General features: G+C 53.5%; 1 protein-coding gene across 1 annotated transcript; it reads left to right on the top strand.

Moving 5' to 3' along the window:
- The first annotated feature begins 219 nt into the window (after nucleotides 1-219).
- On the top strand, nucleotides 220-2,745 carry Nkx2-3 (NK2 homeobox 3). Its single transcript, XM_057779794.1, has 2 exons — nucleotides 220-568; nucleotides 2,015-2,745. The coding sequence occupies exons 1-2, from the start codon at nucleotides 220-222 to the stop codon at nucleotides 2,743-2,745; spliced, it is 1,080 nt and encodes a 359-aa protein (XP_057635777.1).
- The last annotated feature ends 6,339 nt before the right edge of the window (nucleotides 2,746-9,084 follow it).

Genomic DNA, 9,084 nt, shown 5'->3' with positions numbered 1-9,084 from the left:
TTCACAGCCCCGGCCCCAGTCCTTGCAGTGGCTGTAACAAAACCCAGACCCCCAGGTCCCGGCCAATGGAGGCGATTTAGACTGGAGCAGGACCGCGTCTGTCAAAAGCTCGACTCCGCAGCACCGCGGAGTCCAGAGGAAGAGCTGGAGCCGCCGCTCTGCCTCCCCGCCCCCGCCGGGATTTATTGAGTATTTGGACTGGACAATTAAGTGGCCCTGATGATGTTACCAAGCCCGGTCACCTCCACCCCTTTCTCAGTCAAAGACATTTTGAATCTGGAGCAGCAGCAGCATTTCCACGGAGCTCACTTGCAGGCGGAGCTGGAGCAGCACTTCCACTCGGCTCCCTGCATGCTGGCTGCGACTGACGGGACACAGTTTTCTGATGCAGGGGAGGAGGACGAGGAAGAAGAGGGAGAGAAACTGTCCTATTTGAACTCACTAGCTGCTGCCGAGGGCCACGGAGATTCAGGTCTCTGTCCACAAAGTTATGTCCATACAGTCCTTCGAGACTCTTGCAGCAGGCCCAAGGAACAAGAAGAGGAGGTTGTGAGAGAACGGAGCCAAAGTGAGTAGAGGGGGAAAGGAAATGCGACCCTACACCTGGGGCAATGGCTCAGCGCCCATAAACAACCCACAAACCGTGCCAGCATGGCCACCCGCCCCTTTCACGTTTGGCTAGAGTCATGCCTAGCCAGGTTCGAGGACAGCTCTGCAAAGCGCAGGTACCTGAGATGCAGCTAGGGGAGAGGGGGAAAAGTGGTGGTTCTGGTGACCCCTCTTCTGAAGAGCAGGGAGGAGCGGGAGCAGCCCCTGAGCGAAAGGAAAGTGGTTTTTACAGCCCGGGTTCAGATAAGCGAGAAGTGACAGGGGCCCAGCGGTTGGGTTCTAACATCTTGGTGTGTGTGTGTGTGTGTGTGTGTGTGTGTGTTTTCTCAAACACCCCTCTTCTCAAAAAGGAATCAGTAATCTGGCCATTTTTCTGCCTGATGTGTGTTGAGTTCCAGAATGAGGCTGGGCAGTCACCCCGGCTTTCTCGAAAAGGCAGTGCCAGCAGGTTGTGTATTTGGCGTCCTTGCAGACAAGGAACTTTGATGGACTTTACCTCACTGCTGAGCGTGGAGCTAGCACTCTGAGAAGGAGAGGGGATGGCCGGTGTGTGGGAGCACGATCCACTCCAGATGACTGCACCACTCACACCCATGAAGTGAAGGCCTTAAAAAAAAAATCCTAGCGTTAGCTTTGTGTCTCAGGCTGCAAGCCAATAGGGTGGGGTAAAGTGAAGAATTTAGCTGGGGGTTCTGGACGCTTAACAGACCAGAGGTGGTAGGAAATTCGGATAACTGAATAACCCCGCAGGAAATGTCTGAAAGGAAGACAGAATCAAAGAATCTCTTCTCCAATTGGAGGTTTGATGTGGCTGAGAACAAGGTTTTTTTCTCTGTCTGTTCTCCAGGCCTAAAACAGACACAAAACTGTCTAAATTGATCCATCCAACTTTTTTCCTATGTAAGGTAATATACAAATATTGTTTCACACAGTAGTTTTGATAAGAAAAAAATCAGTTCTTGAGTTGCGCCTTACACTTAAGATATTTCCGAGCAGAAAAAAAAAATTCCTTAATCAACCCGTACATCCCGGCTGCCTGTCCCCAATACCAACACGTTTCAAACCTTCAGGTATCCTTGGTGAGTGGTAGGCAAACGAGTTTGCAAATACTGTTGTTAATGCAGACGCAAGCTTTCATCTTGAAAATAGTTATTAGCGCCTCGAGCCGCACACTTAATCTCTTTTCTCGCAGATACTCAAGTTCTAATAAATGCAAGCTAACTACTCCCCACCAAACGTGCCTCCTCCTGGGGAGGTGCTCGGTCTGACACAGGGCCCTTGAGTACCAGAAACTATGAACTTTCTCCAGATCTAAGCATTTACTATGGAGTGGTCTGTGCTGCCGGGGCGTAGGGGTGCTATACAGGGAGTCAGAACGGGGCTAAGGTCTTGCTTCTCTACGCAGAAAGCTGCCAGCTGAAGAAGTCTCTAGAAGCGACGGCAGACTGTAAGGCGAACGAGGACGGCGAGAGACCGAAGCCGCGCAGCCGCCGGAAGCCGCGGGTGCTCTTCTCGCAAGCTCAGGTCTTCGAGCTGGAGCGCAGGTTCAAGCAGCAGCGGTACCTGTCGGCTCCCGAGCGCGAGCACCTCGCCAGCAGTCTGAAGCTCACGTCCACGCAGGTGAAAATCTGGTTCCAGAATCGCAGGTACAAGTGCAAGAGACAGCGGCAGGACAAGTCCCTGGAGCTGGGGACGCACGCGCCGCCGCCGCCACCTCGCCGCGTGGCAGTGCCGGTGCTGGTGCGGGACGGCAAGCCGTGCGTCACGCCCAGCGCGCAGGCCTATGGCTCGCCCTACAGCGTGGGCGCCGGCGCCTATTCCTACAACAGCTTCCCCGCCTACGGCTACGGGAACTCGGCCGCCGCCGCAGCAGCAGCGGCTGCAGCAGCAGCCGCGGCCGCGGCCTACAGCGGCAGCTACGGCTGCGCCTACCCGACAGGCGGTGGCGGCGGCGGGGCCTCGGCAGCGACCACCGCCATGCAGCCCGCCTGCAGCGCTACGGGAGGCGGATCCTTTGTGAACGTGAGCAACCTGGGAGGCTTTGGCAGTGGTGGCGGCGCTCAACCCTTGCACCAGGGCGCCGCAGCCGGGCCGGCGTGCGCACAGGGGACCTTGCAGGGCATCAGGGCTTGGTAAGGACAGGACTGGACACGCGGCGGGCGTCCTACCGCAGCTTGGCGCCGCGGGAATGAGACACGAGAAAGGCCGGACCCAAGGGCCAGGTCCCCTCGTTAAAATAAAATACAGACATATCGCTCCCCGAGGGGCCAGGGTCGCAGCACACTCTAGGTCTGGGGCTCAGCGGAGAAACGGACGCCCTGGTCCAGTCGTCAAGACTGTCTGAGACAGAAACACGGGCCAGGCTCCAGGGAAGAGGTTGCCCCCCTCCCCCGGCTCTGCGGGGAGTGCGGGAGGCTGGAACTCCGACTGTCACTTGCTCTCCGGAAGAGGGCTTTTCTCCTTCGGCCTACACTTGGCCTTCTCGAAGTACGGTCGGTCGGGGGAACCAGACCAAACAGGAAAATAAAGGAAGAAAAAGAAAAGAAAATAAAACCGAAAAAGAAAAATAGTGTGAAGGAGAGGAAAATGGGGTAGTGGCTTGAATCCACCGAGTCGCAGTCCCTTTTTCTAGCCTGGAGCGCCACAACACAGTGGATTTTCGTTTTCCAGCTGCCTCTCTTCAGAGACAGACTCCGCCCGCATCTCTGGATTGTCAGGGGACTCTTCTTGGAGACCTCCACCCCAGTGAGATCGAAAGTTGGGGGAAGGGAGGCAGCTGAGCAAATCCAGGACCTGGCGGCCAGCTTAGGTGTCCCAGGTTGGTTTCCTTTCTGTTTTGTATCCTGTATTCAGCACATTATCTCTCTATATAACTATATCCACACGCCGTGTACACACCCGCTGTCATACACTACAGGAGTCAATAAAGAAGGTGCAATATTTCTGAACTGTTTGACTTTGCTGCAGACTTGTTTAGCCCCAAAGACTGGGGAGCGCCCCCCCCCCCCAGCAGGGCGGGAAGTGAGGAAAAGCACCCTGGGCATCTCGGCCTGGTGCTCCTGAGCCAGGCCCCAGGCTGCTAGTTTGGTCTCTTCACCGCTTTGTTCATTAATTTCTCTTTAGTGTTGTGGGCCGAACAGGGTAGGGGGAGGCTCTGGGTCTTCTGAGGTTCAGGACTTTGTAATCCCCCACCCACCGCTACATTATATCCAGATGCTTGGTGCGGGGACCTGCCTCGGTCAAGCGGAGACTCTGCCCCACTTCGAGGGTCTCCAAGAAAGACGAAAAGCTCGCCTCCAGACTCAGCCTTGGGTGGCTTCTTTCTCGGCCACCACTGGGCCTTCCAGCGCGCCCGGGGGCGCTGCATTGCACCCCGCCGGGGCCGAGCTCTCCCCCTCGGCCGCCCTCCCTTCTCCCCCGGCGGCCGCGGCTTTATGCGGCTCCTTGTCACTTGCGGAGAATGCCTGTGCGAGGCCTGTGCTGCCACACGGCCGATTGTGAGCTTGCCAAGGCGGGTGAATGGGGAGGCCTCTGAGCGCCGCGCCATTGTGGGGCCGGGTCTGGCTGAAAGGCGGCTCCGGGCCGGGAAGGTGCGGAAAGAATGGCTTTTTATTGGAGTCCCGAACAAAAGGTGTGGTAGGAAGGCGAGGTCCCCTGTGCGAACAAAAACCCCAGCGCGTCGGATTGACGTCCCCCCCCAGCTCCCCATTGCTTCTCAGAGCGGGGGGCTTTGTGCTCAACAGAGGGACGGAGAAATGCGCGGGGGTTTGTTCCCCGTTTTTTTTTGTGTGTGTGTGTGTATGTGTGTGTGGGGAAGGGGCGGCCGGGGGGGGGGCGGGGGCTGGGCGGGCAACAGGGAGGGGCACTCTGATTAGGCCGGGCGGGCCAGGGCGCGGAGAGGTTCAGCGGGAGTCGGCTGTATGAATGCAGGGTCATTATTGCTACAAGTTTAGCAATTTCGCCCTTGCTGGAGGGGGTGGGGGCTGTTAGGTTGCTGCCGGGCCGCTAGTCTGGGGAGCTAGAGAGACCCAAGGGCAGAGGGGGGGAGGGGAAAAGGGGGAATGAAACAGGCAGACAGGCCAGAGAGCGCCCCCAAACCCTCTGACTGCCCAGGACGTACTTGGCCCCATCCCCGAAGTGCCTAGCTCTGAGGCTGTAGAAGGGGTTGGAGGGAGGAGGAAGACCCTGCTCCTCGTTGCTCTCTGATACCTGGACGACCCCAGAGCTGGGATCGAGTTAGTGGACTAGACTCCTGGACCTCCTGGACCCTCAGTCATTGCGGTGTGTTGGAACCCTTCCTCCCGCCACCCCGTAAGCCACCTTCTTACCAAACTCCCGGTCCTCTTGGGCTTATTTAAGCCGCGAGTTTCTTAAGCTGTAGGCTGGAGGAGGAAGTCTCATTTTCTCACCAGCTGGAAAAGATTCATTCATTGATTCATTCACTCACTCACTCACTCATTCACTCAACTGTATACATCTAGAACCTGTTTATTCGCACTGTTCTAGATGCTGGGAATGGAGGTAGTAGGAAACCAGTGTTCACATTCCTCAATTCACTTCTGGGTATGTTGAGTTGGGTGGTGGGGCGTGACAACCTATGTGGGGTTTTTGGCTTTATTTTTAAAACAGTTGGTAGAATCTAAAGTGTAAATAGAATAACATGCTAAGAATTGAAGTCCTTTGATAGAAGAGTCAGGAAGACACCTTTCAGTTGACGCCTCTCACTAGGAAAAGGGAAAAAGAAACCACCCCAGCAGCGGTGACCTCTCAAGCACAAAGCCCCCGCCCCGCAATGTCTTCCATTTCTCTGGGACAGCATCCTCATCTTTCTGGTAAATTCCTGCTTCAAGGTCAAACATTTTCCTGATCCCCTCAAATAGAGGTGATCACACCCCCATCTGTGCCACCAGAGACTTAGGTACTTTCCAGTATCAAAACATTGTGTGGTGTGAGGACAGTTTTGTCTCTCTCCTTCCATGGAAGGTCATGGAGGGTCAAGCTGGCATCTCTGAGGCAGACATGATCGCAAGACTTTCGTGGGCTCTGAGAGTTCTGTAGATAGACTCCTTCATCAGCTCCTTTGGTGACCCTCCCAGGTGGAGTCAAGCTGTGACCTTGGTTTTGGCTGTGAGGGAAATGGGGGAAGGGGCGTTCTTGGCTCACCTGTGCCTGGGCAGGACACCCGTCAGCTCATCCTGAAATACTGGAACCAGGGTCTGCTTTCTGTATTCTTAGGCACTGTGCTGCAAGGGAGTCCCTGTCTCCTCAGATATCACACTTGCCCCTACAGCTCAGATGTAGGCAAGGAGGCTTGGAACTTGGTGGTGGCCTTGACACCACACAGTCTGAGGTTAGGGCAGGACTTGGAAATAAGGAAGAGTGAGGGCTGGAAGTAGATGATGCTAGCCAGGTTCAGCCAGCTGACTCCCAGCAAGGAGCCTGTGCTGGAGGAGCTGAAGTCTCTAGGAGCAGCATCCTTGCTCCACTGGAATTGCCTAGGGAGCTACACACACACACACACACACACACACACACACTCCTGCATCCTGCTGGGCTATGGATTCCCAATGCTCCTAGTACCTGACCCTCACCTTCCCCGCCGGCTTCCTCCTGTCCAGTCAGTCTTCCTTGAATCTGCATCCTCTTAGGTTCTAGAAGAGGAATGTGGTCCTCTAAGAGGAAACGCAGCTGGGCCTATGTACTGACTTCCTTGTGGTTTACTTTGCGTGTCTTAAGATAATTAAAACTAGACTGGACCAACCCCTTCCAACCCCCTGCCCCACTCTGGGAGCCTGATTACACCAAATATAAATAGCTCCCACTACTTTGTTAAAGGATTTCCGTCATTGCTGGGGTTCCAGAGCCAGGGACATCAGAGAGTGAAAACCTTTGACCAATGTAGTAGCATCATTCGATCCCGTGTGTGTGTGTGTGTGTGTGTGTGTGTGTGTGTTTGTGTGTGTGTGTGTTGGGTGGGGTAGGGGAGATGGACGAGCAGAGAAGCTCTTTCTAAAGCTACTGCCCCACATGACTGTTCTACAAGCCTAGAGGAATCATACACACACACACACACACACACACACACAGAGCTAGCACAGTATAAACACTCTTCACAGTGACTTAGGCCACACCAGACTTAGGAGGTGAGTAGGTAGGGGTGGGAGGAAGATGGTTCTTACTGGCCAGTCAGATCAGGTTCCTGCAGAAGCGATCTCTATTCTAATCTCAAAGAAGACCACTGCAAGCAGTACCTGGAGCACACTAGGGGCACATTGAACCTCAGTTTCCTCCCTGAATGGACCGCTCAGTTTCTTTTTGATTTTTTTAAAGTTTTATTTATTATCATGTATACAGGGTTCTTCCTGCAAGTTAGTCAACTCTCATTATAGATGGTTGTGAGCCACTATGTGGTTGCTGGGAATTGAATTTAGGACCAATGAAAGAGCAGTCTTAACCTCTGAGCCATCTCTCCAGTCCCCAGTTTCTTTTTTAGAATCTACAATAAAGCGCACAAATAGGAATGCACAAATCAGCGAATGGCCATAAACACTCAGGTACGGATCATCTTGGCTTTAAAAAATTAAAGAGATGGCCCAGAAATAAAGGAGGCTTAGTTCAAACCTGTACCGACTGAGGCAAGAGCTTGCAGCTGTGCAGGCTGAGAACCTGACTTCCAGAGTGCAAGATTCCACTTAGCAAGCTCGTACACCCAGCTGTGCCATCACGAGAGTAAGCCCGTTGAGGGCGGCGGAACTGTCCCTAACTCTTAACAAAGAACCTGACCCGTCCGGGAGGAGGGGGAAGAGGGAGGGTAAGACCCAGGCGAAAGGACTCCCAGGCCTGAGTCCTCTTAGCCCTTCACTACAGCAGAAATGGGTCCTGTAGAGAAACAGGGGCCCGCTGTTGGTTGCTTACCAACCGAAAGACAAACCTGTCTGTGGCCACGCGCAGCTCCGTAGGGTGGGGCTGGAGGGCGGGCGCTTCCGTGGAGAACCGCCTGCAGAGGCGGGAAGGTTCGAGGACAGAGTCTGCCTACTTGTCCTTGGTTTCTGGGTTCAGAGTCTCAGATGGGACTTCCTGGCCACCCGCTCCCAACTCTAGGACCCTGGAAGGACGTAGTGTGAGTGGACACCATTCATACCCCGCCTCTGTCCGGTTCTGTGAGGGAGAGGCTAGATCATCGGGTCCCCCAGCCGCAGACGCTTGAACGGTCACTGGACGGTCGCAGGCTGCGTGAAGAGTGCACCAATGAGCCCCGAGGGCCTGACCGAGGCAGCGCTGGAACTGGAAGGGCCAGCCAACCTGACCGCTACCACCTGGGAGAGGAGCCAGGCCAGCACCTTGCAGAGGTAGGAATCCGGGGTGCGGTGCCACGTGCGAGGGCAGGCTGTGCTGGAGAGGCATCCAGAGAGCGCTGTGACCTCAAAAGCACGTTAGCTGTGTGTGACCTCCCCTACTTGGATAAATAGGATAAATACCAGATAAATAGCAGCGATGTTTTCTGGAGGAGCATTTTGAAAACAGGAAGCATACAGGAGAAAGGGCGTTATAAAGAAAAAGATACAGTAAACTGCTCACACCCAGGCGGAGAACTAACGCGGCCAGTGCTGTCAAATCCCGACCACGGGGACTGCAGACTTCCTGAGTCCGGGTTTGTAGCGCTGTAGAGTAGTTTCGCCCGTTGGAGAACGCGGCCAAGAGGAAATCGCCTGTATGCATTATGTGCTTGGCTTTGGTTTGCAAGGTTTCTCCATACTGCTGCATGTTGACAGGCAGTTCATTCAAACTACTTTAAAGTGTTTGATAAGCCACAACTAGCCATTCCATCACTGATAGGCAAGTGGATGAGTTTAGAGTTTGGGGCTGTTGTAAAAAGTTGCTGGTCAGGCAGCGGTGATCCCAGCACTCAGTGGGCAGAGGCAGGTGGATCTCTGTGAGCTCCAAGGCAGCCTGGTCTTTGTACAAAGTAAGTTCCAGGACAGTCAGGAATGTTACACAGAGAAACCCTATCTCGAAAACAATAAACAAAGAAACAAGCAAAAAGCCAAAAAATATATATATATATATATATGCTCCTGAAATTTATTTATTTATTTATTTAGACAGGGTTTCACTGTGTAGCTCTGGCTGTTCTGGAATTCTTTGTGTAGACCAGGCTGACCTTGAAGTCCTCTGCATCCTGAGTGCTGAGATTAAAGGTGTGCACCACTATGTCTGATTGGATAGAAATATTCTGTGTGGGTGCTGTCCAATACAGTTTTGGGGGCACGTGAGAATGTGATTAGGTATGACTGAAGAATTGAATTTGAATTTTTCCAGCATTGCAATTAGAGTAATTTAAACTTAAAAACATTTCAAACAATTGGGATTACTGTGTTAGCATAATCCTAGTCCACATTTGGTGATTTTAATGCACACTTGGTATCTACCTAGGGTTGTAATTTCAAGCTTTAAAAGATGTTAACTGTGCAGTCG

This window comes from Chionomys nivalis, chromosome 8 (assembly GCF_950005125.1).
Source record: "Chionomys nivalis chromosome 8, mChiNiv1.1, whole genome shotgun sequence".
Classification (NCBI taxonomy): Eukaryota; Metazoa; Chordata; class Mammalia; order Rodentia; family Cricetidae; genus Chionomys; species Chionomys nivalis.
Note: the sequence above shows the minus strand (reverse complement) of the source record. Positions and strands in the feature narration are given on the sequence as shown.